Source organism: Mauremys reevesii, linkage group 26, assembly GCF_016161935.1.
Source record: "Mauremys reevesii isolate NIE-2019 linkage group 26, ASM1616193v1, whole genome shotgun sequence".
NCBI classification, from domain to species: Eukaryota; Metazoa; Chordata; order Testudines; family Geoemydidae; genus Mauremys; species Mauremys reevesii.
The window spans coordinates 6,191,388-6,219,141 of record NC_052648.1 but is presented as its reverse complement, the minus strand read 5'-3'; the positions used below and the strand labels follow the sequence as shown (position 1 = coordinate 6,219,141).

At 59.6% G+C, this 27,754-nt stretch overlaps 1 protein-coding gene across 3 annotated transcripts; it reads right to left on the bottom strand.

The window, feature by feature from the left end:
* Positions 1-312: 312 nt before the first annotated feature.
* LOC120391740 (transducin-like enhancer protein 1) lies at positions 313-27,030 on the bottom strand. Of its 3 annotated transcripts, none has more exons than XM_039515783.1 (21): positions 26,917-27,030; positions 25,658-25,800; positions 24,784-24,923; positions 24,041-24,104; positions 23,319-23,363; positions 17,282-17,344; positions 16,973-17,047; positions 13,664-13,850; positions 12,808-12,824; positions 10,786-10,890; positions 10,556-10,600; positions 9,945-10,100; positions 8,018-8,156; positions 6,907-7,091; positions 6,746-6,822; positions 6,181-6,430; positions 3,023-3,270; positions 2,720-2,867; positions 2,444-2,594; positions 1,756-1,832; positions 313-1,481 (listed from the first exon to the last, which is right to left on the bottom strand). In XM_039515783.1, exons 2-21 carry the CDS (start codon positions 25,679-25,681, stop codon positions 1,374-1,376), a joined length of 2,304 nt encoding a protein of 767 aa, XP_039371717.1. In that variant the 5' UTR covers positions 25,682-25,800; positions 26,917-27,030; the 3' UTR covers positions 313-1,373. The 3 variants fall into 3 exon arrangements, with proteins under 3 accessions (XP_039371717.1, XP_039371718.1, XP_039371719.1); XM_039515784.1 differs by having other exon boundaries at positions 17,006-17,047; XM_039515785.1 differs by lacking the exons at positions 17,282-17,344; positions 23,319-23,363; positions 24,041-24,104; ... (1 more) ...; positions 25,658-25,800; positions 26,917-27,030 and adding an exon at positions 14,117-14,186 and having other exon boundaries at positions 16,942-16,985.
* Positions 27,031-27,754: the final 724 nt, after the last annotated feature.

Sequence of the window (27,754 nt, the reverse complement as noted above, 5' to 3'; positions counted from 1 at the left end):
AGCAGGCCCTGCCCCTCGGTTCTTGCAGGTGACTGAAGAGGAGCAAGGGAGTTTGAGAGAGTTCTCCTCCGCCCCTGCCCCCAGGGACTGCTCCCTGGATGCCCCTAGATTTTGCTCCCACGCTCAGAGCAGCGGGAGCTACGGACCCCAGGGAGCCAAACACAGACCCTACAAGCAGCCCTCTCCCCCCTGCACCTGTAGCAGCAGAGAAACACAGGAGAGGCCCAGGGGACATTGGCACCAGGCCCTGGTGCCCGCACATCTTTCTTCAGGAGAGATGGAAAACCTGAAGCAGGATGGGGCGGGGGGAGGGGGCCCTTCCAGCTGGGGCACCGTGTTCCCTACCTACGCCATGAAACCAGGGGATTTGTCTCCGGTCAGTTACACGTCTCCTGCCCGGAGCCCTTTCCTGGCTCCCAGGAGACCCAGAGCCAGCGACGTAAGCAGCAACCCCCACCCCTGGGAGCTCTCAACTCCACGCAGACCAACCCTCCCAGTCCCTTTACAGGCACGAGGCCACGTACTCCACTGCACCAGGTGGAAAGGGGGGGTGGGGGTAGGAATTCCAGCAAATCCCAGCCTTTCACCCCCACCCCGTAACTGAGTAAGTGTCCGCCCAAGTGTAGGGTAATGGAAAATGAAGCCCATGCAGGAAAAATGACTCCAAAATTGCTTAAGGCTTAACCTCTTGCTGGGCACTGCCATTATCCCTGTATCGAGGCGGGGGGGGGGGGGGGAACGCAGCACAGGAAGGATCTCTCAATACACCATCACCCCCGCTCCACTAGGACCTTCCGGGGGCTACCCAGGAGCTGTTCTGGTTTGCCAGCCCTCAATCAGAATTGTTTTGGAGCTCCACTGCACCGTGGGCTGCAGCTCCTTACGGACGCCGGGGGGCTCATCGCTCTCACGGGGGATTGGTCAGGTGTTTGGGTTTTTTTGTTTTTTTTTTTTATTAAATACAACCTAGAAGCCAGACAGCCAGGGGTGGAGTGGCTGCCTCCTTCCCAGCTCAGCCTGGAGCATTAAAAAGAGAAGAAAAAAAAAAAAAGTGTACAACTGTTTAAAAAAAAAAAAAAAAAAGTCCCCCAGTGTTCAGATCAAAAACCCAAAAGAATGAGAACGCCCAGGATGTTAGATCTAGGCAGACGCTGTCCCTTCGGGCCGAGACTGCTGATTTCCTCACTGGAAGGGGGCGCTGGCTGGAACTCCAAGGGTCCCCCACTTCGCTCTTCTCTCCAGCTTCGACGACGCACCCCCCCACTCCCTTCCAGGGGTTCTTTGGAAAGTCGCTGCTGTGGATGTTTGTCCATGGGGCAGAGGGGGCGGGCTGGCACGGACACCCGGCCTGTTCCCCCACCTCCAGCCACCTTTCAGTAAATGACTTCGTAAACCGTGGCCTTCTTGTCTCCCGAGCCGGTCACGATAAACTGGTCGTCGGTGGAGATGTCGCAGCTCAGGACCGAGGAGGATTCCTTCGACTGCAAGGAAGAGCGGGGAGAGGAGACATTGCAAAGCAGCTCATTTATAAGGCCATGGAGTGGTGCAGTGATTTATACCAGCTGGCCTTGAACCACTTAGCAAGGCCTCCAGGGAGACACTAGGCTGCGCTAGTTCTGAGAGCCGATTGCTTGAGGATAACGGATTAAGACAAATTTACTACTGGGCTAAAAACTGGTCTCCCGCTGAGACGGCCGCTCCCGCTGCTGCCCCTAGCTTAACCCCTTGCCGGGGCAAGCAACCCCCTTTGCTCACCTGGAAGATGCTGGCTCCATAGGGCGTCCGCCAGGCGTTCAGCAGATTGTCCTTCCCTGTGCTCACGAACCATTTACCTGCGGCAGAATGTCAACGCGTGAGCAGGACGGAGGGAGAGGGAGAGGGAGGGAGGGCCGGCTCAAGCACGTGGCCCCGTCCCCAGATGAATCACAGGATAGCCCCAGGACAAAGAAGCAGGTGGGGGAGGGGAGGAAGATGTCTCCCCACCCCCTGCACGGAACCAGAGGCATGCACCAAAATTATACTTCAAAGCTAAACGAAGCAAAGGAAAAAGGGATCGCACTGACTTAGGCAGAGCAATCGGTGGATTGATGCCAGTGGAGATACAGGTGAGGCACTCTCATGCTTCAGGGAATACCAGGCTCACTGCAAAAGTTCAGGAAGGAAGGCTCCTCTGCTTCCTCCTACCCCCACTGCAGAGCTTAGGTGCACGGTGCAGAAGGGGCTGTTCGCCTTCCCCTAGGGGCTCAGACATGGGACTCTGCTGGCAAGAGGGTCCCAGAGAAGAGGGGATATGGGGCTGGGGCAGGACAGCTCCCTCCCACTGCAGGTGGGACAGTGGCATGGCTCCAGAGGCAGGACGCAGGCCTTCGCATGGAACCCTGGTACAAAGGGGTTCACAGCTCCGCTCGGCCCAGGCGGCCCACAAGCGACCGTGCGTCCCTACCGCAGGAGGCGAATTTGAGGGAGAGGACGCAGCTCTCGTGGAGGTGGAGCTGGTACTTGTCCGGCTTGGCCACGTGCAGGATCTCCACGTTGCTGCTCTCCATGCCGACGGCCAGCCACTCCCCCGAGGGACAGTAACCCAGCGAGAAGATCTGGGGAGAAGGCAGAGTCAGGCCCCAGGAAGCGGGTCCCTGCCAGGCTGGCTCTCCGGGGGAGGGGAGAGCACAGCGCTCGCCCCCACCCACTCGGGCTCTGCAGCGCCCCGTCGCCCCCCTACCTGGGAGCTGAAATCGTGCTGCTGCAGCTGGCGCCCCTCCCGCAGGTCCCAGCACCGCACCGTGTTATCCAGCCCCCCCGTCCACAGCTTGGTGCCGTCGTTGGAGATATCGATGCAGCTGGCGCCGTCCGTGTGGCCCTGGAACTGCCTGGAGGGGAGAGCGCGGCCGTCAGGCACCGTCGCCTGCGGCAGGTTCGGGTCCTGTGGCTGGGGGCACCTCCCCTCTCCAGCGCTAGCCAGCCGCACCGCACTGCATCCTGGGAAGGGATGCCCAGCAGGTGGCAGGCAAACTCCGGCGCTCACCTGACCAGAGTCTGGTTCTGCAGGTCCCACACCACGATGTTGCCGTCGCTGCAGCAGGAGAAGCAGACCTTGGCGTCGGGGCTGATGGCCAGGGCGTAGCAGGCGGGCGCCGAGGAGGTCAGCTCTGCCTTGATGCGGGGGGTGGGCGCGGCCAGGTCCCAGATGGACAAGGTGCTGGCCTCCCCGCCCACAATGAGGCTGCGCCCGTCCGGGAGGAGCTTGCAGGAGCGGATGTAGTTGTCGCGGTTCTGGGGAAGGAAGAGGAGGTGGAGCGGAGGGGTCAGCTATGGCCATGGCTCAGACATCCGCTCGAGTCCTAGCTAGTGGCCAGTCGCGGCCTCCCAGCTCCGGAGGGGACTCCCATGGGAGAAACCCCAGCAGATGGGCTGATGTGGGTGGTGGAGAGAGGCCTGCAGCCCACACCCTCTGGAGCTTGGCTTCCAGCAGCGAACACACACAACCGGAGGCCCAAGAGGGGGGCCTTGACTTTACTAGCACGTGATTGTTAGTGCTTCATGCCCACGGCATCGGCTCTCCCCGGCAGCTGCTCGACAGACACGGCTGGTTCTGGCACACGAACAAGAGGAGCAACCATGCAAGAGCCTGCGGGATGGGGCTCATGGCCAGGAGCAGATTAGTCAGGAGGGACACAGGCCCTGTTCCCAGGTGGGAAGGGCTAGTGGTCAGGACACTGGCGGAGACTTGGAGTCTATTCCCAGCTCTGCCACAGACTCCACGTCTGACCTTGGTCAAGTCACTTAGCCTTGCTGTGCCTCAGTTTCCTCACCTGTAAAACAGTGACAGTAGCACTTCCCTGCCTCAAAGGTTGTCACAGATTTTTAAGGCCAGAATGGGCCACTATGTTCATCTACTCTAGCCTCCTTCCTAACACAGAACAGAGAACCTTACCCAATAATTTACGTACCACCTACAAATTACTAAAATACTCTCCTGAGTTTCCAGTGCAGCTTGAAGTGATCATGACTCATCCTCTTTCTTGTTTATGCATCAGTATCTTCAAGGTCAGCACAACTCCAGGGAGAAGATTTGTTACCAGACTGCTGTCTTAGGGCCAGCAGGAAGAGAGCGCTCTGGATTTTGTTGTTAGAAAAGGACATACTTGAAATCTAGTCAACGTTAAAAAGAGTTCCAGGTACTGTCCCCACCCCAGTGGCCCCAGAATCCCATTTTCCAGGATGTCTCATTAAACAAGGGACTAAAGACCCCCCAAGCAAAAGCAGAAACTGATTACGGCCAATCCTGCAAACCCTTATGCAAGTGCTTAGCTTTAAGCACGTGTGAGTATTTGCAGGATCAGGGCCTCAAGGACTACATCCAGGGGAAACAGTGAAACTGGTTACGCACATCGCTGGCAAAACAGACCGACTCATTTCCTGTCTGCAATAGTAATCAGTTCACCGTGTCCTAACATCGCAGCAAGGGAATAGTGCGGCTACATTTTCATTCTCACCAGATCATAATGAATCTGGACAGAGCTTTGAAAGCCATGTGCACCCACCCTGACGCACAGGTCTAAGCTGGACTCTCTCTCTCTCTCTCTCTCTCTCTCTCTCTCTCTCTCTGTGTGTTCGTTCCTCAGTTGGGGTGCATGCTACTAAAGGATTTTTGCCCTTTGTACATGCATAGAAGCTTTTATCTAAGGATCTGAGAGGGCTTTATAATACCACTTTTCATCCAAAAGCTTAAAGCATTTGACAAAGGAGGTCAGTATCACCCCTGTTTTACAGATGGGGAAACCGAGGCATAGGGAGGCAGCATGACTTGCTTGCGGTGACCCAGCAGGCTAGTGGCAGAGCACGGAACAGAACCCCCCCCCACCCCCCCAAGACCCAATCCAGCACACAGCGCACTAAAGCCACACTGCTTGATTCAAGGCCCAGCTCTCAGTTATATTAGCCCCAATTTACAGATGGGTAAACTAAGGCACAAACATCAAGTCATTTGTGCAAGGTTTAAAGGGAGGTGACATTTGCAGGCGGGGTCAGACATGGAGCAGGGTTTAAATCTATGTCCATTCATTTTTTTAACTGACTCACGGGGACACACAAATGCCTACACGCTACTGCCAGAGGATGAAATGCACTGACGGGGAGAGACCAAGACATTCTGATGACAGGGGGCCAAGGAAGCACCTAGACAGAGATCCCCAGGCTGCTACTGGCCACCAGTGGTCACAAAATCCTTTGCACCCAGCACCATATCGAAGTACCCCGTGGCAAAGCTGCTGAGCCCAGATCCTCTTTGTGGAGTTTCTACTGAATTAACTTCCTGTCTTAAACTGTCGCATTAGCCCAGTGGCCACGCCCCACCCCAAAGGTGGCAGCCAGAAGCGATGGGATGAGGGGGAATATTCGGGCTAATTTGCAGACAGCTTCCCATGTGTTTCCCTGGGTGGGAACTTTGCACCAATGATCATTGCACCTGCAGTTCACTGGGTCTCCTGGGTCTCCAGGAGCACCTCCCTTACTCATCTCGGGGAGCTGCTTAAATACAAGATGCCCATTGAAATGCCTCCCTAAGCCGGACACACCCACAAACACTGGAGGCTGCATCCAGCCTGGCAGGGTCTGTCCCCATCGAGGCTGCAGTGGAATTCCGAGGACATAAAGAACATAGAGACACCAAACTGGGTCATTGAACCCAGTATCCCACAGCAGCCAGTACCAGAGCGACAGGGGAGCGTGTCCAGAACAGGACAGCTGGAATGATCCACCCCCGTCTTCCCCTCCTGGCCATCAGGGGTTATGGGCTGACCTGAGCACGGGGTTGTATCCCTGGGTTATGGGCACCGGATTGTATCATCTTGGCTAATAGCCATCGATGGACTTAACCTCCATGAACTTAACCAGGTTCAAAAAAAGAACTAGACATTTGGCCAGAACAGCCCCTGGCAGTGAGTTCCACAGGTTGATTGTGCATTGCACTTCCTTCCATTTGTACTAAACCTGCTGCCTACTAATCCCATCAGGTGACTCCTGGGTTGTGTGTTTTATGTGAAGGGGTAAACACCACTTCTCCAAATCACTTTCTCTACACCAGTCACAATTTTATAGATCTCTCCCATATCCTCTTTCTAAGCTGACCTGCCCTAATCCATTTCTGCTTCTCTTCCTCTGCCTTCCAACCCTTCCCCTTACCAAGCAGTCCAGCTGCGCCACGGGCGTCTTGGTCCCAGGCTGCCCCACGTCCCACACCTTCACGCAGCCCTTGCCCCCCGTGTAGACGTGCCGGGTGGAGTTGCTGATGGTGACGGCGCAGACCACCTCGCCGTGGGTCAGGGTGTGGAGCTGGCGGGCGTGCCGGGGGATGCCGGTGCCGATGAGGGCGTCGGGAGGGAAGGGGACCGGCTGCATCTGCCCGTCGGCGCTCACGTGGAAGGAATAGGCACTGCAGGGGGAGGGAAGCATCAGCAAGACCCAGTCCCCTGCACAAACTGGGTGCGGTTCTCCCTCCACTCCCAGGGGACACATCGCATTAATAAAAGCCCAGCATCAAACCCAACGCCTCCTCGAAGCCGGGGGGTTGGGGGTGATTTAAAGGGAAGGAGCCTGCTCAGAATCAGCAACTGGATCTGCTTTGCCATCCAATGCCCCAGACTCTCATTTGGCCAAGGCCACGCCCAACATGGAGAGGTGGCACGCAAGGGGAATCCCCACCCCCGGCACAGCCCACATCAGCTCAGCTGGCGTGTGCAGCACTTACGGTTTGCCTGAGGTCCCCGCCTGCATGCCGGCCGACAGCCCCGGGACACGCATATGGCAGTGCGGGTCGTAGCCGACCTAGCCAAGCAGAGAAGAGAATTCCCTTCAGCCACCCGCAGGAGGAGGCCGGCCGCCGTCCCGCCACCCCGCCGGCGCACTCACCAGAGGGGAGCGGCCGTAGCCGGCGGCTCCCACGGCTGCCGCTGCCCCGTTGAGCTGAGAGGACACCAGGTGCAGCCCTGCGTAGGCCCCAGCCCCGGCCATGTCGCCGTTGACGGAGGGGTGCGCCATGCCGAAGGCGGCCGGGTAGGAGCTCTGCATGGCCAGCGGGTTCCTCAGGCCCAGAGCTGGGAAAGGAGAAAGTCACAGAGATAGAGGAGCAGCAGCAGCCAGGACCGGGGGCGGGAGGGAGCTGCTCAGGCCCAACCTCACTGCGGTGTCTGGAGCAGCATCGCTGGCTAGGCACGAGCATGGCCTTGCTTGGGGCCCGCTCTAGCCCAAGGGAGAGCGGGGCCACCAGCCAGGGGCTGCTCTGGCCACCTGCCGCAGAGAACGGCCCCACCGTTTACAGGGGCCGCAGAGAACTGGCTCTCGCCGCCACACCTGGGCATCTTGACACCGAGCGACTCCCAGGTCAGTCCTGCTTCCCGACGGCCGGATCGGCTGACGCGGCTGGCTCTGAAGCCCGGCCTTTGCCAGCGAGGCAGCATCCCCCGAGGGGTGTGCGCGGGCTCGTTCGCGGATCCTTCCGCTGTGCGCTCGCTGAAGCGCCCCCTGCACCTGGCAGGGCAGGCAACGTGCTCGAGGGGCACGGACAGGGGAGCTGCCTTGCCGACCGTCGGGCAGCCGGCTCGGCCTTCGGCTGCCCCCTCTTCAGCCCTCGGGCCGCTCCATGGCTTTGGGAGCTGATTGCTGGGTACCTGAGCCAAGGTCTCATTCTCCCAGGACAAGGCCTCTTAGAGCCACCGGATTTGATATTGCAGAGGTGGAGTGGGGGCTGCTGGAGCATCCTTTCCCCATCACACCACTCCACCCTAGCTGGGGTGCCCTGTCCCAGGAACGGCCCGTGGTGCCACCTCTCGAAACATGGGAAGCATCAGACTGGGGTCTAGTCCCCTGCACCAGGGCAGAGCCAGAGCCAGCAGCCCAGGCAGCCCAAGCCCAGCCTCCTGGGTCACCACAACAGGCTGATTTGCACCCAAGTGCCGAGTGAATGCGTCTCGCTGCCCCCTGGCCACCGTAACCTCCGTCCCCATCTCCAGCCTCCCACTACCTAACGAATCCACCGAGGGCTTTGCTGCCCCCGGGCGGAACTGCTGGGTGGCGCTGCTGCTGCTGGAGCCTGGCACCGTGGCGTCTCCTTGGGAAGTCGGGGTGCTGGACTTCAAACCGGGAGTTGCGGCTTTCTCCACCTGCAAAGGAGAGAGACTCAAAACTCAGCTGCAGCAGCAGCCTGGAAACCCCCCGCCCCCATGGGCGCCACCTTCAGCCAAGGCTTTTCTGGGCACCGCGGGCTCCAAACTCCTCCCACCCACAGCGCCGCAGCCCCCAGCCCCAACCTGGCAGCCATCCAAGCCTCTGATTTACTGCCTGGTTGGGAGCAGAGAGCCCAGCCTGGCTTCCCCGCAGGCGCCCTGGCCCCAAACACCGCTGGGAAATCGGGATGCTCCCCCGGGCACGAGAACGGGGAGACGGAGGGCTCTGTAGGGCGCTGGTGAGATGAAAGCCTGGCACTGGTTTAATTCCGTGTAGCTGCATGTTACCGCCACGCTGCCCTGGCACCCCAGCAAGCCAAGCCGGCTACGTCCTTGCCCCCCATGCACAGGGGTTAGCACAGGAGCCTGGCGCAGTGGGGAGAAGGACCCTGCGACAGGCCAGCAAACCCACCTCACCCAGGGCAGAGGCCACTGCCAGAGGCCGCCGCTAGGACGGCGGCTGCATGAGATGCCCAGGAAACACTGCCCTACTCTCTCCTCCTGGAGCGGGCAGCCTGGATCTGCCCTTGCAATGCCCTGCGTGGCTGGTGGGGTGGACTCCTCTCCAGCAGAGCTCTCCGAGCACCGGTGGGCTGCACCCGGGGCTGGCGATAGGCAGAACAGCTCCGCTACCACCAGCGGGGGCACGAACCGCTCCGCTAGCACGAGGCAGAGCGACCCAGCTTCTTGCGCCGAGGAGGCGGGCAACGCCTCCGAGCCAAGCCCAGCGCTTGCTCCTGCTGGCACTCAGTGCAGCGGCCACGTGGGGCTGCTTTTACACGGCCACCTCCTGACCATAATGCCCTGCCCGCTCCCGCCCCCCGGAGAGAACAGGCAGCCAGTTTCAGAGCCCTGAAGTCTGAGCAAAGCCAGACCAGCTGTGCCCAGGACACGCCCGCGTTGCAAGGGGGACAGCCCGCGTGGGCACACGGGGATTGCGCTAGCTCGCTACACGGAGCGGAGGAGCTGCAGCAGCACAGGGCAGCGGGGTCCGTACCGAGGGGCCTGGGCAGGACCGTGCTGGGGGCGGCTCGCCCGTGCCGCTGCGGCCACACTGCTATTGCTAACCCGCTCAGAGCTAGCTCGGATACACCGACGTGTGCTGCCGTCGCCCCTCGGAGGCCCCCATTCTCATCTCACTCCACCCCATGGGAAACCGAGGCCAGGACGAAACCCGCAGGGCGGCACCAATGTGAGATCAGACTCCGGCTCTCCCTTTTCGTGACAAGGGGAGTGTGCTTCCTCCCCACACCCTACTGCTCCCTGGAGAGCAGGAAACCAACAAACCCCACCAACAGGGGCGGCTCTAGGCACCAGCAAGCAGCTGCTGCCCCTAGGCGGCCAAAATCTAGCAGGGCGCTGCCTGGCCGGTGGACCTGCGCGCCCGCTGCTGGAGGGAGGAGCGGAGCCGCTGACGACTGCCTGCCGCAGGCATGACGGGGCGAGGGCGGCGCGCGGCGCGGCGGCTGGACCTCACTCGCGCAGACGCAGCCTGCCGAGCCGCCGACGCCGAACGCGGACCCGTGCCTGCGTCCGCGCGCTTCGCGGCTGCGTGGAGCTCGACCGTGCCCAGCCGCGCCGGCGGCGCCCGTGCGCGCCGGGTGACTCGACCACCGAGCCGCTCAAAGCGGAAGACGGAAGAGAACCCCGCGCCGGAGGAGCAAAACACACGCCAGCACACCACACGCTGGGGCTCCCCACCAAACACACACACCCGGCACATACCGTGGGCTGGTCCTTGCTCCGGGATGGGGAGGTGCTGCTGGATGAGGCCATGGAGGTGGGACTGAGCGGCACAGCCTCCTTCCGCTGCAACGGGACCTTGTCCACCCCGTTCTCACGGGAGGAGTACGAGTGGACGCTGTGTGGGGAGGAGGGGTCCTGTGGGACAGAGAGAGATCAACCGGCCTCAGGTGGGGGGCTCCGGCTGCTGACGGGTACAGGAGCCAGGCACCTCCCACAAAGCCAGCAGCGACCTCCATACAACCGCCAGTGGCAGGGTGAGCTAGCGGTTAGAGCAGGGCTGGGCAAACTGGGCATTTGAACTCCTGGGTTCTGCTCCCAGCTCCGGGAAGGAGTGGAGCCTCACAGGTTAGAGAACTAGTCCAGACTCCTGGGTGCTCTTCCCAGCTCTCCGGGTCTAGCGATCCGATCAGGACTCCTGGGTTCCACTTCCAACCTCTGCTACACAATAGTGCGACCTTAACCTCTGAGGGCCAGTTTTGCCTTCAGTAACAGGGTCAGGCCCTGCCACAAGGAAGGTCTAGAGCCCACCAGACTGAACCGCAGCCCATTTAAACGCCGAACCGAGCCAAGGCACGTTCCCGAGCACTGACCTCGTCCACCACCAGGTTGTCCTCGCTCTTGTCCGCATCGCTGCCCTGAAATGCAGAGAGAGGCGCATTCACACCCAGCAGCCGGCACGGCCCCGCTGGAGGCCTGCTCACGGCTCGGCACATGCAAACCCAGCCTAGAAAAAGGAGCAGTAGAGGGGAGAGGCCCCCCACTACCTCCTCTGCCCCGGGAACACCCCCCGCACCGTCAGCAGCTGCAAAGAACCACTCACGTAGTCCGCGATGAAGTCCTTCTCCTCGGCCTTCCTCTTCTTGCTGTTGCTCAGGTACTCCGAGATGGCTCGCACCCGCTCCCCGTTGGGCAGCGCCAGGGAGCTCTGGGGAACGAGATGAGGAGCAGCTGTGTTACAAAGCTGATTCAGCAGGCCCAGGCTAACACCCCACCACCAACAAAGAGGGCTCTGCCCCCCGCCCTCCCAGCAGGATGGACAGGGATAACGGCAGAGCCCCCTACCTTCCACCCCATGGTGCACAGGAAACGTTCCCACGAGGCCGCTGCCTTAGGACAACTGGACTCTGCTCTGACCACGGGAGATCGAAGCCACTTCACCCCGCCCTGGCTGCATCTCTCGAGCAGCACAGGATGAAGTGAAGCTCCGTTCGCCTCCCCCACTAACCCCCAGGACAGCGATGGGGGCAGAGCGTAAAGCCGGAAGGGGGATCCGGCCAGGAGGCGACCTCCTGACTCCGGGGCGTGCGCCTGCCCAGGGCAATGGGGGCCTCTAGACCCAGCTGCCGGGCAGTCGACAGGTCGTCCCCCACTGGGGCGCAGCTCCTCCAGACCAAGCTTCGGTCCCAGCTCCAGTTCACAGCAGAACGCGGGGATGGGGGCAGCGGCAAGAGATTGGGTCAGAAAGACACAGGAGTGAGCTGAGCTCCATGGCCCCCAGGGCTCCGCTGGCAGCTTGCGGCCACAGCCCCCCCCGGTTCCCACTAGGCAGGAGGCTGGGGCCCCGGAGGTTTGTGCAGGGCAGCAGAGCAGGCCGGCTGTGGGGACGCACACAGCCAGCTTTGCAATCTGGGAGCTATCCCCCGCCCCCGGACGTGGGTACTGCCAAGGCTGCTGGACCAAATGCCGTCCTCTTTCCCCTCCTGGCAGGTCTCTGGGCACCAGGCTGCATTGCAGGAATGGCTCCAGTTCACCAGTTAGAACCCACAGCTCTGCCCTCAACCCCAGGTCACGGTGCCCCAGGCTTTGGCCGTCTCAGACTCGGGCACCTGGCAAGCCAGCTGCTCCTGCCCCCCCAGCTCCAGCCTGGGGCTACAAGGCAGCTACCGGGGGCAGAGGCAGAAGGGGAGATCTAGGCTGGAAAGGTTCCCAAGGGGGTTAGTAAGTCCCTGTCTGGTCTGTGGCAGCCAGGGGGACACCTAGGAATGCCGCTGGCAGAGAAAGGAAACCGCTCCTCCACGCCGATGTTAGCAGGAGCTAGGACTGCTGGCTTCCACTACTTGTATGACATCCCTCTGCCTCAGTTTCCCCATCACTAAACCAGGCATAAGCTTCACCGGCCGTCCACACACCCGGGGCTGCTGTGCCTCCAACACCGCCCTGGCATCAGAAGGGCGGTACCAGCCCAACTGGAGTCAACGGGAACTGCACCCGTGGGGCTGAGCTGGGGCCCCACCCTCTGCACAGGGCCTCAAGAGCTGCAGAAGGGGGAGCGCAAGGGTGGCGGGCGAAGGAAGAGGGAGATGAACCCGGCAGCCCAGGATGGGGAAAGGCTGGACTGGGGGGACCGGGCGGGCTGCCAGGGTCACAAGCTGCAGCAGCGCCAGCCCAAGCGGGAAGATTTTGCCCAGCTCTAGCCCTAGACATGAAGGGTGCAGACCCCGCCCCCCCGAACTGCGTTCCAAGGGGTGCGCCGCTTCCAGCCCCCATGGCGAGCTAGAGGGCGGGTTCATGCGAAGCCCCCTCTTCCCCCCATACGGGGGTGCCATGCACTGCCTCCCTCCCCGGGCAACACGGGCGGGGGGGGCAGGAAAGAGATTCAATCCACCATGACCTTGGCCGCCTGGCTGCCTGCCAGCTGCACGCAGCGAGGATGCTGCTCAAGGTTGTAACCCCTCTTCCGCCAGACCCGCAACCTCCTCCCCTGCCCCGCCGGGAGGGAGCCTTCCCCCCCACACGGCTAAAAGGAGCTTTTAAAGGCTCCCCCCCCAGTCTCCCTGGCCAAAGCCTTTCGCAGCTGGAAGGAAACAATAAGCGGAGGAGGAGGAGGAGGAGGAGTACTTACGGGACCCAGGTCTCGCTCTGTCTCCATGGCAACGCGGATCAGCAGCAGGGCAAGAAAGGGAGAGAGAAAAGGGTGCTGCTTTCATCTCCGAGCCCCCCCCCCCAGCACGCACATGCTCTCCTGCCCCCCCCTCCCCATTCCTCTCACGGGGAGGCAGCGTCTGCTGCCACCCACCTCTGCAGCTTGTGGACAGGACGGGCTGCTAAGCTGGTCCCCGAGAGCGCCCCAGTAACATGCCGGGCCACATGGGGTGGGGGTGGGGGTCAGCTCCCAGGATTTGGAACCCAGGCAGCGGGGAGGGGACCTTCCCCTTCCTTGCTGGGGGAATATCCTGCACCCTGCACCACAGTGTCCACCCCGGGGCAGAGCCCTCCGCCCCAAACCCAAGTGTTCGTTGCACCCCCTGCTAGCAGCTGGGGAGTTCCCCCAGGGCTGCTGCCTGAAAATGGCTGGAAAAGGCCCTCGCTGTAAGAGACCCCCTGACGGCAAGGACTCAAGGGAAACTCAAACCCCCTCCCCACCACCCAGCCTCTACCCAGAGGGCCCGATCCACCGATGCCCCGCCCCGTGCCCAGTTGTGCTCTGGAATGACTGAGGCTGAATCTCTACCGTTTCCACCCGCAGCACTTCGCCCCGTCCAATCGCCAACCCCAGTGCAAGAGAGCAGGGTGCCCAGAGAGTGAGAACGGCCTTTACACTCCGTCCGAGGCTGGCCGGGATGGGGTTTAACCCCAGGGCTCTGCTCCCCCTGGCCAGCCGTACCCCAGGCTCCCTACTCTGGAGCTCACCATCTCGACAACTGGGAAATCAAGGTTAAGATTCCCTGCTCTCCCAACCCCCTTTACCCCAGCCCTACCTCTGTGCTCGCTGTCGTGAAGTCCCCTGTCGTCCTTCGGGAGGAGCTGGCCTTGAGCTCCCAGGGCCCCGGACAGAGCCAGCAGCCCAGAGGCTGCACCGATGCTGGCGGGCTGCATGCCGGAGGGGTGAGAGGTCAGCGGGATGGGAGGGGCGTGGTGCGACAGGTGCTGCGCCTGGAGCTGATGCTGCGGAGAGAGAGCGCGGAAAGCCGGGCGGATGAGACGCCAGCGCCTGCTTTTCCTCACCCTGCCTTCAAGGGCCAGGCCAGCCTCGCTGACTCAAGGCTGAGAACCCGTGCAAGCCAGGATCTCCAAGAAGCTGGCGGCAGCGAGACGGACAGAGCCTCACTCCAGCCGGGAAGGAACCAGAGGCCGCTGCCCGACAGCGGTCAGACGGCAGGCTGGCCAGGGCCCAGAGGAAGTTTGCCTGGCCACTGCCGCCCATGTGGTACCTGCACTATGGACAGAGGACGTCCGTCTCCAGAGCTCTCAGTCCAGCCCCTGGCACCGGCGCTACATCCGCTTTAAGAAATAAAGGGAGAGGTCAGAACTACAGCGGCGGAAGGACACGAGTCTGGGCCTTCCCTGAAGAGGGCTCCCAGGTAACATCCCAGACAGGGTAACAGTAGCCAAAATAACCTTCCGGCCTCCACCGCAGCGGTCTTGGCTTCCCCCGGCCACCTAAGATATCACAAGCCAGGAGCCAGGCTGGGCTAGCAGCGTGATTCACCATACACAACAATCCTCTGCTTCAGCCAAGCACCGCTTTCTCCCTTCCTCGGTCACAAGCGAGTTTTGGATGGCTACTCTTGGGAAGATGGTGGCAAAAAAAATCTCTTCCCAATAGGGCCACTTGTCAATTTCGCTCGCAAACCAAAAAATAGACCCCAAACCCATCCCTTTCTCCAGCTGAGTCCCCAACGGCCCTTTATAAAGTCAATTACAATCCACTTCGCATTCTGCACACTTGACTTTCTACATTTCTCTCTGTGGGGCCAGAGGAGTCTGTTTCACTCCGGTTTGGAGTCCTGTTTCATTTGCATTTTTAGGGCTGAAAAACCCAGGTGGCAAACAGTAGGGAAAAGTCTGTTTACACTGCAACAGAAAGCTTGTCAGAGAAGCACCTTGCTTAGCGTTCCTTTTTTATAAGATTGTTGTGGGGGTATTTCATTTATTTATTTATTTTAAAATCAACACAGTATGAATCTGGAGTCACAATATAGCTTGATTGTGTCCTCTCAACTAAAAATAGGCATGGAAGGATCAGATTTTTGTTGGTAAATATTATTGTGTCAATATACACACACATTTTCCATTAGTATCACTGGAAACACTTACAAACAGGCCAAGTAAGAAAAATGCTCCTTGTGAACTCAGTGTTTGATTTAAGAGTTTTTAATTCGTATATTTTTGACACGGGAGGTGATGTTGGTAGTCTGTGTTTTAATGGTTATAAAGCTTTAACTTTTTGATTCTCAGCATCTACTGCCAATTAATAAGTATTGGCTATTGCATCCATAATTTCCCACAACGGTGAAAATATAAATATATGTAAAAAAAAGGAAAAAATGCTTTAAAAGAATTGATATTATTCATCAAAATGATATATAAAAATATTGAATTCTGCCAAGCCTTCCTAAGAAGCGGTGATGTCTGTGGCTCAGTAACCCCACACAGACATACCAGCCCACAGAATCCTTAGCACCCAAATCTATTGAGAAGCAGTAAAATAAATACACACATCAATTATCCAGCCCTGCCATGATCCAGCTCCATCATTTTTAATGTATTCCTCCTAAGCGGCGCTCCCCTGCCTCACCAAGGTATGCAAGCGTTAATGCTCTTAGATCCTCATTTGGGAGAGCCTCTTCCCTCCACCCCCTATTCTCCTGCGCCATTTGTCCTACTTCTCTGTCACATCCAGGTCTCTAAGCCTCCAACTCTCAGCTGCGTTCAGCCTTCCCATCACAGCTTGTAAGAGCCAAGCTGCCAGCCCTCCCCGCCGCAAGGATCCATGACGCTTCCTCGTCTTCTGTGCCGCACACTGGCCTCCGCGAACGCCACGTTTTGTTCCAGACGCTCTGCTCGGCGTCTCATGTCCCCAATCCTTGGCATGCCGTGCCAAATCCAATTACCCTGTTCCATTATCGTTTTCACGGCCCTACGTTTAAAGGCTCTCATAATCTGCTCATTAAGTGCGGCTATGGAGCAAGTTGTCACCGCTCCTTTACTGGGCCCTGCTTCCTTCCTCCTGTTTTATTTCTGCCAGCATCTCACATGCTTCCCCAGGACGGGATTATGCTTCCCTTATCCTCCCACCACTCAGTACAAAATCCCCCCCAAAGTCCCCAAGAGGGCCGGCTGCGTGCGTGCATCCATCCACCCACCCACCTGGCTGGCAACCGGCCTGACACAGAGACAGCCATCCCAGCTCCCCGCCACGACACACATTCACCAATTTTCAAGGGGACTCGTCTTCACGCTCATCACCCCACATCCCTGACCAATAGCTCTTCTCCGGCCGTCGACACCTCACACGGTCCCCCACGGCCAAGAAGGGGGCAGCCCAACCTTAAAACAATTCTAGGGTCCGCGCCCAGTGGGGATTGAACGGGGCTGGGTTAACGCACTAGCCCGTCCGCACTGGAGAGGGGGCGGTTGACGCTCAGAGGGCATTTCCAGGGAATCTTTGGAGGCACACATTTTGCTGGCATCTCAGGAAGATGAGGAGAAAGGACCCTGCCCTCCAGTGAACGGCGCCGACCACCCCCATCCTGCCTGAATGGTGCAACGCCGGCAGAATACAGGTGTTGAGGACCTATGGAGTACCTACAGCACTGGCCCTTTAAGAAACAACCCCCCCAAATGTCCTGCATAAGGTTCCCTGGAATTCAGAGATTCCGCTGCCCAGGGGGCAGGACAAATTTTAAAGGGCCAGGAACATCAATAAAGCAGCTCGGGATTCTACCCCCTGCGATGGGCAGGGAGGGAAAGGGGGAGAGCAGGAGCTGCAGCAAGTTAGGGAAGCTGCTTCCCACCTTGCTGTTAGCTGCCAGAGCTAGTGCAGTGCTCCCCTCCCCGATCTTCCCACTGAGCTCATTATGGGATAGAAGCCACGCATCAGCCGAGGTCCCAGACAGGTGCTCCGAGATGTGGGAGAGGCACCACCCGGTGCCAGGAGAGCCCACATGGACCCCGCCTCGGACAGGCCAAGAGCCCCTCCCCACGGCCCCGGGGGCAGGAGACCGAGTTAAACCCCCGGAGGGGCGGTACACACTGTGGCCAGCAGCGGGGGACGGTCCACATACCCCGATTGCCGCGTTCAACTCTGCCATAGTCACCTGCTTGGCTCGCTCCACTGCCTGGACCACTTGCTGCTGATGCTGGGAGGAGACAAAATAAAATAAAATAAAAATCCTCCTCTCCCCTTTAAAAAGGCAGGGAAAGGAAATGGCATGACCTGACCCTCCCCCACGCGCAGGCGGAGGAGCCTGGCTTGCCCAGAGGTTGAGAATACAGCCTGGGATGTTCCAAGCCCTGGCTGGAGCCAGACCCGCCCAGACAGCCTGCACGAGCCCACACGCCCCCTGCCTGCGGAGACAACAGGTTCACCTCACCTCCTGGGACAGGAACGGGATGAGCTGGGCACAGATGACGTTGAGCCGCTTGGCGATCTCCGTCTGGAAGGAGAAAACGTGCAAATGTCAGCGGCACCTGTGAGCTGCTCCTGTTGCACATCCGTTGCCCCACAGGCTCGGGCCCCTGGGCAGGGCTCACCACGGCGTGCAGAGACCTTCAAGAAACACCCCCCACCCCTTCCTGCCCAGGGCTGCCCGGTGGCCTAGCCTCCAAGCCAACAGTGATCTGGAGCTAGGCAGCACTGTGCCCATTAGAGAGCCCAGGAGGAGGAGCTCAAACCCCCGTGTCCTGACCCTATTCTAACACAGGGGTTACCTTCCGCCTCTAGAATCCCATTTCGGCCACCACACGTAAGCCCTGTTGTGCACCATCGAAAGCAGGGCCGCCCAGGGGGCCCCCCACGAGAATATAATATTCTATAGTTTTGCAACTTTATGGAAGGGGCCCCCCCAAATTGCTTTGCCCCAGGCCCCCTGAATCCTCTGGGCGGCCCTGATCAAAAGCTTTGAGCGTGTCACGTGCAGACCCCCCTCACTGCCAATGCAGCACGGCTGGTGCTAAGCAGTTACCACGTCCCATCCCAGATTTGGCTGCATTTCAAACCGAATTATACACAGATGGGTTCTCCCAGCGCCATGAGCTCTCACACACACACCATCCGCAGCTCCGTCGCCCCCCTCGCCAGAGAGGTAGGTAGGTATCACCCCTGTTTACTGAGGGCAAAACAGAGAGTGCAGAGCAGGGCCGTGACTGGCTCACAGGGTGACCAGATGTCCCGATTTCATAGGGACAGTCCCGATATTTTGGGCTTTGTCTTATATAGGCGCCTATTACCCCTCGCCCCCGGCCAGATTTTTCACACTTGCTGTCTGGTCACCCTGCTTGCTCACGATCGCTGTGGCAGAGCTGTGAATAGAACCCCGGAGTCCTAGCCCCCCAAGTCCCCTCCACGGCCTCTTCTGCTGTCAATGTGCATGCGTGATACCCCACGCTCCCCATTTAGCGTTACGGAGGGGGAGCTCATGCAGCCACCACTCAGGGTGCAGCAGAAGCCAGTGCCAGATGTGGATCCTCCTGCTCCGTGGAGCGAGCGGAGAGCCACGAGCCGGACAAGCGTGCAGGCTGCCGGGGCTCGTTTCCTCCTCGGAGAGCTCCGTGGGAAAGGGGGAGTCTTGGGGGAGGCAGGCTGTCAGCTCTCTGGGACAGGGCCCGTTGTTTGTGCAATGCCCGGCGCAGAGGGGAGCTGCTCCAGAACCGGGGCTCCCGGATGCTGCTGCAAGCCAAACACACACTAGTTCCCACCCCCGGCGGAAAGAGGACTCCCCAGAAGCCACTGACACATCAAAGCCTGTCTAGATGGAGGATGTGACTCCCGAGTGAGCTCTTCATTCTTTCCTGCATCTGCAGCCCCCAGGGTAGGAGACACACTTAGCTGCTTAAATACCCAGCTCTGCCCCCTCCCTTGACAGCCACTCTCCGTCCTGCGGGCTCTTTCCAACCCAGGCCCTCCAGACCCAGCAGGAGTCCTGCTGCCCAGCTACAATGAATGGGGGAAGGCAGAGGAACCCCTTCCTGAAAGGGCACTGTGTGATCCTGAGAGCACCTGGAGGGGACGGGGGGGGGGGGTCCTTACTGCAGGGGACGCCACTCAGCTTCCCTGGGAAACCAAGCAACGGTCACCCCTGGAGAGGTGAGGAACAGAGCCCCCTGCACTCCAAGGCTGATCCAAGCCAGTCCCTGCAGACTCAGCCTGCTCCATGTTCAGTGCTCCTCCGGCCTTGGGGCGGGAAGCCCACAGCATCTCAGAAGCCAGAGCCGAGCATCCAGACCAGGTGCTGACATGCCTGCTATGTCCTACCCCAGAGGAAGCTTCCCCAAGATCCTGAGTGCAACCATCTCCCCGTGACGGACAGCTAATGAGCCACGCACCACCAAATTTCGGTGATAGCATCCTGCCCCCTCCCATGTCCTGTCAAGATGCTCCCCCCCCAAACGTCTCCAAATCGTTCTCCAGCCCTGCCGAGTGCTAATTGATGCTCTAGGTGGTTTGCCAGGAAGCCCTGGAGAGGTGCTCTCGTTACAGCTGCTGTTTTTCTGCAACACTTGAGTGCCACAAGCAATCAGACGGCCTGAACGCAGGAAGAGAGCGAGGGAGGGAGAGAGGACCGCACTGCACTTCAATCAATGCCCCAGCTACCAAGCTGGGCAAGGCCAGACAAAGCCTCCCCCGCCAACCTTCCAGCTTCAAGCAGCTGAAGAAAGCGGTGAATTAAAGGGACAGGGATCCCCTCAAACACAGGAGGGAAGCCAGGCAGGGGTGACCATCACAGCCCCCCCCCCCCGAATCAGCTGGGGGGAGGGCATTCCAACTGAGGAACCCCTTCCCAGGGCTGGTTCATTCACACTGTCCTGAGGCCTCTTTCTAGCACGACCCAGCTGTGGGGGAAGGGAAGGGTACCTGGCACCCCAACTCTCACCAGCTTCGGGCCCGAAGCAGCTCTGCTCTTCCCAACGCTGGAGTGAAGGCAGCTGCTTCTAAGAAGCCACCAGAGGCAGCACAGGATGGGAGACAAGCAGCCTCTGGATTTGACTCCCAAATCAAGAGACCTGCAGGGCCCTGGTGGGGGCATATGCCCGAGAAAATGACCCACGACAGCCCACTCAGAGCACGCCGGGCAGGATTCGAGCAGACAGAGAAGAGAACATCAGACCCACCCACAGGTGGACAGAAAAGGGTCCCCGCATCTGCAGCCGTCACACACGGGATGCACCCGCGGGAGTCATATGGGCCCGAAGAGATGCTCGGTACCTCCCCCTTTATCGCTATCTAATGGGGTGACCCTCATTTGAGCCACGTGCCGAGGGGGGCTACTGGAGATCAGGCAGAGGCCGTGCAGCCTAGCAGACAGGGCACCAGACCAGCGACCCAGGAAAGTCACCTCCCCTCTCTGGACCTCCATTTAGACGGCAAGCTCTTCTGGGGAGGACTGTGTGTGTCCATCCAGCATCTAGCAAAGTGGAGCCCTGATCTCAGCTGGAGCCTGTAAAGCTGATGATCCTGTCCTAGATCTCTCTCACCCATGAAAAACAAAGCCAATAGCCATGTGCTCTCTGCATTCCCCCTCCCCTCCCAGCACCAAAAAGGAAACAGCCCCTCCCCTCCCCGATATACACCAGCCCCCAGAAAAAGAAAAAAAAAATTGGCAGCAGGTAGTTTCTGGGAAGGATTTAGCCATCTCCTGGGGCCAGCAGTGATGGATTCTCCTTCCTAATGCACTGATGGGCAGCCAGCTCCTCAGGGAACGCTGCCTCCAATTCGCTCCCGCTCGTTAATGTGCAATTTACTGGCACTTTAACGCTCTCAGCATGAAAAATGATCATGCTGTTTTCAGGGCTTTTTCTCTCCCCCATCTCCTTCGCTCGCTAGTTTGGGTGGAAAAGTCCAAATCCAGGCAGGTTTGAGGGTTTTTCCTGGTACAAATAACATGCCAAAAATATCATCTCGCCGGGATCCGCCTGCATCTTCTCCCGCCTGGACCACAGCAGGGTTTATGGTGCTACAGGGAGCAGCCGTTAAAAGAAAATCCAGCTCCTCCAGCCGCAGTGCAATGAATCCCCTGTTGAATGCTTAGGGACCAGGGCTTCCTTCCCAGTCCGGGAGCCGGCCAGAGAGAAGAAATCCATTCCAACAGAGCTTGGCCCGCTCACCCACCGGCCTCTTCAAAGCTCCGGCACAAGAAAGCGGCACACGACACGAGGGAGAAACCAGGCGGCCTGGGGAGAAGTAACGGCTTAACTAGAGCGTCGCGCCCGGTACCGAAGAGTGGCCAGGGTTAAAAGGGATTGGACGGGTCGGTTGAGAGCTGGCGGGATACGGAGCCTTTTGACCGGGTCGCCGGTTCGAAGTCAGCCGGAGGGCAGCGGCGGCGGCGAATCCCAGCACCCCATGGCGACGCCAGAAGCAGCGGATCGCCCTCGTCTCGTTCCGAACAGACGGCTGTAGCCAACGCGGCTACCCGCAGCTTCTTGGCGGTCTCAGCGGAGGGGCTAAGGACGGAGCAGCACCAGTCCCTTGCAACTCAGAGGACTTAGGTCCCCAGCCCCTGAAGACTCCACCTGGAAGGTGGCAGCACGGCCAATCCCACAGTAACCACCCGCTGGGCGCGCGAGACAATGGGGTTTTGGGATCCTTCTCTGAGCTTATTGAGAGCAGGGCAGGAGACCCGGCTCAGCGAGACGCGCTTTGGGTGGGATCCTTTGGCCGGCCCATTCAGCCGCTCATCCTTTTTATTAACGAGACTCCTGATTGAGCATTAAGTTAACGACGCGCTCTTTATGCCAGCAGCTAGCGGCGCGCGATAAAGCAAAATAAAATAGGGCTTGTGCGGGCTGGCAGAGGCAGCGGGCCAGGGAGGTGGGAGCGGGCAGCGGGCCCGGGGCATTAGGTTGCCTGCTGGAGAGGCGGGGTGGGAACGGGACAAGACCCAGAGGAAGGCTCCACTTGGGACGACGAGGCGGGCGTGCAAAGGAGAGGTTCCGTCTCCCCGCAGCACCGATAACCTGCGGCCTTCGGCGCGGGCAGCTCCCATTTCTCACACGAGGGCCATTGGCTGTCAGAGCGCAGACTTACGGGCCCTCGTTAAAAGTGCAGACAGCACACTGGCAGGCGGCCAGCGGCACCTGGAATCGGCAGTAAATACTGCTGTCTGCGCAGCGCTGCGAGCGAGCAGCCAGATGAAATGGGGGAGAACGGGGGGGGGGAGGGGGGGAAGCAGAGCTGTGTCCGTTTCCCTTCAGCTCTCAGTCTCCCGGTTGTGCTTCCTTAAGTCCCTGGCTTTACCAGGTGGCCTTTTCCTTCTGCTGGGAAGGCAGCGGAGAAGCAAGCCGGCTCCACAAAGCCAGGGAGCAGGGCAGCCGTCAGTGCAACCCGGAGCTAAGGCTGCCCCACCACATCCCCCAGTGCTCCCGAGCTGGGGCAGGGGGGGGGGAGACAGCCCAGCCTTGGCTGCAGCCGGGTCTCCAAAAAGAGAGACACCCGTGGAACAGCTGGCCGGGTCGGGGGCAAGGCGGAAGGGATGTGCCGGCGAAGGCACACGTTGCCAGACTCCTATGCAGCCTCTTTAAAAATAGATGAGAAGAAACCTTCTGTCTCAGAGCAGCTGGTAACCCAGTGCGCAGTGCAGCGGGGGGGGAGGGGGAGGCGAGGAAAGCCTGATGGCTTCCGAGGCCCTGGAGTCCCCTCCCCACACCCACCTCTGCTCCCACACGGGCTCCCTGATACAGAAGCCGCCATTGCGGGTAGCAGGGCAGATCTGGTAGCAATGGGAGAAGATCCAACACTTGGCCCGTCCTGGGCACCACAGGGCCTCAGGACACTTGCCAGGAACCCCAGGCAGCCCCGGCATAGCCGCTCACTGGAGCTCACCAAGAGGCTGGTAACGAATTATCTGACAGCTTCCACCCCAGTTCTCACCCCTCTTCCATTCACTGGCTGAGTGCCCAAGGGCTGCCGGTCTTAGCTCAGGGGCGCCAGGTCCCCGGACTGGACAAGCGGGACGGCAGCGAAACCCGCCTCCCACAAGTGCCTGAGCGCGCAGGCCCAAAGCTCATCTTCCCCGCATGCTCGCTGAGTTTCCCCAGCACCAGGCAAAGGCTCAGCGGAAGCCCCTGCCGCAGGGGCGCACGAAGACCACCTCTGTCGGCCAGAACTATCTCCACATCGCAGGGGGGAGGCGACACCAAGGGACCATCCCAAGGGCACTAGGCAAGTCAGTAGCAGAGGTGGAAATGGACTCCTCCGCTCTAACTCCGCAACAGTGGAGCTGCCCCCATCCCATGCAACATGGGAAAGGCAGGGGGGAACCCACACCCCAAGCTGTGTTTTGCATAAGGAGAAAAGCGACAGGGTTGGGTTTATCTGGGACGGGGATGGGCTACGAAGCAGGAAGCAAGGGTGAGCCCACCGGGGGCTACCACAGGCAGCTGGCAGGAAGACCAGGCCTGCCGGAGACTCACCTGTTTGTGCATTTCGATGTTCAGGCCGTAGGACATTTCATAGTACTGCAAGGGAAAGAACACGGCGTCACTAAGGGAGATGCACGGCTAATGGACAAACCAGACACTGCAAAGTTCTCTCCAGCACAGGCGTGCGAGGTCAGCCTGACCCCGAATTCCTGCATTATCGGGACCTGCTGGGATCAGAAGATACTGCCCCAAATCTCTCTGCCAGGCACGGGGCGAGCTCTCCCCAGCACCCCACCCCCTGGAACAGAGAAACAATATAGCAACCAGGACGGTCGTCTTCAAACACAGGCCCCACGTGCTAGGCACTCTCTGCTGCTCACCGTCTGGCTCGATTTCTCTTCCAGCAGAGAGGAGAGAGATGGAAAAGGGAAACTAACGAGCAGATTCCAACCCCTTCCCCTCCCAACTCCAGCAATAAGAGCCGAGATGGGGCTGTACCCGTCTGTCAATTCCCTCCCCACACAGCTTGGGGCCCAGTAACTCATCAGACCAGCGCTCCCTCCCACCCTCTCCGGCAGCAATAACACGCGGCTGAAAGCCATCAAAGCAGAGCTCAGCCGCACTCATCTCACGAGTGAGGTCACCCAGCCAGATCTCCGGGGGCAGGGGCAGCAGCCCAAGTACGAGCCGGTAGCCAAGGAAACCCAACCCGGCTGGTCTTTCGCTTGCTCCGAACGCTGGGAAAGGGGAGCGCCACCCCACACCCCGCTCACCATGACATAATGTCGCTGGATTTCTGTTTTTTCTGTTGCCAGTTTTTCACATTCTAACTTCAAGCTGTAAAAATAAAGACAGAGAGGGAGAGAGACCCCCATCCACCGCCCCCCACCAAGAGAACAAGGGTTAGTCGGCAGCACAGAAGCCTAAAGCTTGAGTTTAAGATTTATGCAAAACTTTAGTCTGCCAACCCCTAGCCCAGAAAAAAGAGCGACTGGGCAGAATCCATTCCAGTCCCATCTGCCAAGAGGTAGGGAACTGGAAAAGGGGGTGGGGGGGAGGGGATTCAGGCAGGCGCACAGGAAGGAGTGTGTGTCATGGGCTTCCGTGCTCCAAGGAAACAGGTTGCAGGAAGTTCGAATGTTCCCGCATCTGCTTTCCAAATGTAACAGGCTACAGAGCAGGGGCAGGGGGTGCATTTAGGGATTGCTCAGCCTGGCAACAGAACAGGCAGGAATCTGGACCCGGATTACCAGACATGCAAGGGGACAGAGTCGACAGCACAGGAGCACTAGACAGGCTTTTGGTCCGTGCTGCTCAAGAGCAGCGTTTCAAGGAACCGAGGTGGCTTCTTACACTCTTGCTACACGTATGGCTCAGTGCCCGTGCCGGCGTGGCGTGCCACTTCCCGCCCACCTAGACCTAATGCCCAGCACGGAGATAGAGGAGTATTTTGTTGCCAGCCCAGATAAAGTGGCGCTGCTTCTCGCTGGCGCGGCGGGGCTTGGCGGCACGTTACCTGTGGTATTGGTTTTGCAGGAACTGGAATTCCTCCTTGATCCGGTCCAAGGTCTCCGGGTAGGTCAGTTTCAGGGACTGAGGGGTTGCGGAAACTGTGCCGGCAGCTGCCGAAGCCACAGCGGGTGCCTGGAGATGAGCCTACGGCGGAGGGCATGGAAGGAAGAGGGCAGTCACCGCAACGTGGCCGTGCTATTCACGCAGCCTGCAAGAACCAGGCTCTCGGGAGGGGGACAACGACCGCAGAATCCCCAGTCCCAATTCCTGGGGCCACCGGCCCCACACCTGACTGTCACAAGGCAGAGACAGAGAGCAGGCACTCGTGGGAAGGGGACAGCTGAGGGAGAACGGACACAAAGGAAATCAGCTCCTCGAAGGGCGATCTTTTGCCACCTTTGGTCCCAGCTCGACAGCCAGGGTTTAACAGACAAGCTGGAGAAGACCAGCACTAAGACAAACGCCGGCCGTACCGTCAGAGGGGTCTAAACCCAAGCTCCATCTAAGCCCTCGCACATACGCAGAAATTGCACCAGTTTTAAGCGGATTTAGCTAAATCAGTGCAACCCTCCTGTGTAAACACTGGTCATTCAGTTTATCTTAGATCCTCTTCCTAAAAGAAACCGGAATAAGAGTGCCCACGCCGCCTTTCGCACCGGTTTAAATTCACACTTTAAGCTATACCAGCAGGACTCTCACGCAAAGGCAGAAGCACAGATACTTGCAACAACCGCTTCCGCCCTCTCCTAGGTGGGGCAATCCAGACAGGGCGGCCTGCAGGGATGTGGCGGGGAGAGGGTCAATTTAGCACAAGTAAGGAACACCCCAATGCTGCTCCACACTGGGCCATGGGAACGGAGTCTAACCGGGGCACTCACCGGGGTGCGGTTTTGGGGGAACATCTTTGGAGCAAAGCAGGCCTGTAATCCCAGCCTTATCTCACTCCACCACTCCCGTCACGGGGTCCTCTCTCAGGGCCCAGGCCCAAGGAAGCCGGCCAGCTCCAGCACGGCTACGGACTCTGAAAGAGACAGGGACAGTCACGTTCCAGCCAAGGAAACTCAAAGGAGGAGGATCCTCTTCATTCCTTCCCCGCCAAACCCCCACTACCACCAGTCCTACTACAGCCGGCCACAGAGCCATTGCTTCTCATCTTCCCTCAACCCGTGGGAGAAGGTGAGATCCAACCAAGAAATGCTTCTTAAATTTCAATAGGAAGGTCTCTGCCTTACAAGCATCCCAGTACAGCAGTGCTCTGAGCCAGAGGTCCCTTCCTCAGCCCCCGACAAATATCTCACCCATTGGCCCACCTTTTCAACAAGCCCACACTCACTCAGCCACAACCTCTCAGGATCCAGCTCACCCTGATCTAAATTCCAGCACCACCAACCCAGACGCTCCTCGCCCAGCTCTGTCATTAAGATCCCACCTGCCACCCTGCACCCCAAGCACCTGGCCGGCCCCCCATCACTGAAATAGCTAGGCCCACCGGGCTTGGCCCCCGTGGTTCCCTATGCATCCCCTCAGTGCCTATGTCCCATCTAGGCACCCAGCCTGCAAGCACCTCTGCCCGCCCTGCCCAGGGGAGGAACTCAACCCTCTTTATGTAGGTCAGGCCCTTGACACAGACTGCGAGGCACTCCCCGGCAATGCCTCTCCCTAGCCCAGACCCATGCAACACCGCCGCGAGGATATGTCCATGCACGGCTATGAGCAGGCAAGGAACACAGGCCCCCTAACCCCAGCCCCATCCTTGCAGGCTCCCCTGCTCCTAAAGGAAAAACCCAGCAACCTGGGCATCCTCCCTCTAGTGCCCCCTCCATGGCCACCCGAGACGATATTCCCCACTTACGGCCGCCCCAGAAAAAGCGCTCCACCAACCGGCCCGCCCTGCCCCCCAGCAAGCACCCCTCCCTGGCGAGCCAGCCAGCACCCCCTCCCTGGCCCCTCCAAGGAGTGCCCCCCTCCCTCGCCCCCAACTCTTTCTCCTGCCCCCCCCCCGGGAACGTGCCCCCACTCACCAGCTCCCCCCCCTCCATCCAACCACTGGGCCCGGCCCCTCCGCAGCAGGTAGAGCCCGGCGGGCAGGGAGCGGCCCCCGCCGCCCAGCTCCAGCTCCCGCCCCCGGGGGACTCACCGCGCCGCTGGCCCCGGGCGGCTGCACCCAGCGCGGAGGGCGGCCGGAGTCGGGGCTGCCCGCGCGCTCGCTCCCGGCCGGCCTCGGCCCCGCCGCGGCGGCAGCGGCAGCAGCAGCAGCTTTGCGGGGGGAGCGCGATCAATGAACTAGCGCCAGCTCCACGTGGGGCCTGGCTCGTGCGGGCAATCGCCGAGCCGGCTGGCCAATGGGAACGCGGCGGGAGCGGCCCGCCCCCACGTGGGGCACGGCTCGGCGGCCGCCGATTGGGCGGCCGGGACCTGCCGCCAGTAGGATGTGTCAATCTGTGGAACGCGATGTAGCGGAGAGGAAGGTTAACCCTTAAAGGGGCGGGAGCGCCCAGTCAGGGAGAGAAAGAGAGATGGGTGGGTGGGTGGGTGTGTGTGTGTGTGTGTGTGTGTGTGTGTGTGTGTGTGTGTGTGTGTGTGTGTGCGCGCAAAGAGAGTGAGGGTGCGTGTGAAAAGATGAGAGAATGAGTGTGCGAGAGAAATTGAAAGAGTAAAGTGCAAGAGTGCACAGGCGAGGTTCCATGTGCAAGAGTGTGCAGGCTAGACTGTGTGCACAAGAGCACGCGGGCACTATTGCATGTGCAACAGTTATTGGTTGGCTGAAGAGCAGCATGCTGTGGAAGGGAGTTGTGTGCGGAAGGAATCTGGCCTGTGTTGTGTGGAAGCTAACATGTCAAGTGACTGATTTGGGTTGTGTAAGTGCATTGTGCGTATGCTAATCATTGACACTCGGTGCAAGCCTTTGAGCTGTATGAATGAACAAGACTAGGCTCCTATTACCCCCCACCCCGTCCCTATTTTTCACATGTGGT

Excerpts from the sequence above, each read along its gene's own strand:
- LOC120391740 (XM_039515783.1), bottom strand. The coding sequence starts at position 25,681 with ATGTTCCCCCAAAACCGCACCCCG. Across the intron at positions 24,105-24,783 it reads CTGCAAAACCAATACCACAG|CTTGAAGTTAGAATGTGAAA; the intron begins GTAACGTGCCGC and ends TTATTTTTACAG. Across the intron at positions 8,157-9,944 it reads GGAGCAAGGACCAGCCCACG|GTGGAGAAAGCCGCAACTCC; the intron begins GTATGTGCCGGG and ends TCTCCTTTGCAG.